This window comes from Eimeria mitis, genomic scaffold (genome assembly GCF_000499745.2).
Source record: "Eimeria mitis Houghton genomic scaffold, Emh_scaff4710, whole genome shotgun sequence".
Classification (NCBI taxonomy): Eukaryota; Apicomplexa; class Conoidasida; order Eucoccidiorida; family Eimeriidae; genus Eimeria; species Eimeria mitis.
The window spans coordinates 1,316-1,700 of record NW_013573013.1 but is presented as its reverse complement, the minus strand read 5'-3'; the positions used below and the strand labels follow the sequence as shown (position 1 = coordinate 1,700).

Here is a 385-nt window from a genome sequence, read left to right as displayed (position 1 = left end):
TCTGTTTCTTCTGCTTCTATTTCCGCTGCTTCTGTTGCTTCTGCTGCTGCTGCTGCTGCTGTTCCTCCTGTTGCTGCTGCTGCTGCTGCTGCTGTTGCTGCTGCTGCTGCTGCTGCTGCTGCTGCTGTGTTTCTATGTCAGGCGATCTGCTGCTCTCTCCGCGCGGGATGGCGTTGGTGCGTTTGACATCTCTGAAATATCTGAAGCAATCCAGCAGCAGCAGCAGCAGCAGCAGCAGCAGCAGCAGCAGCAGCAGCCAGACAGCAGCAACAGCAGCAGCAGCAGCAGCAGCAGCAGCAGCAGCAGCAGCATTGCTCTGATTCAGCTGTCTTCTGGGTCTACCGGCCGCCCGAAGGCATGCACCATATCTCATGGGGCCCTTCTT

The 385-nt window shown here is 57.7% G+C and overlaps 1 protein-coding gene across 1 annotated transcript in view; it reads left to right on the top strand.

Moving 5' to 3' along the window:
- Window positions 1-385, top strand: part of EMH_0077150 (uncharacterized protein) — a gene marked incomplete at both ends in the record, with an annotated part of 2,590 nt that overhangs the window by 1,648 nt on the left and 557 nt on the right. The window contains one exon of the mRNA XM_013499822.1: window positions 207-379. Within this exon, the coding sequence (XP_013355276.1) occupies window positions 207-379 (173 nt within the window). The remainder of the gene's footprint in view (window positions 1-206; window positions 380-385) is intronic.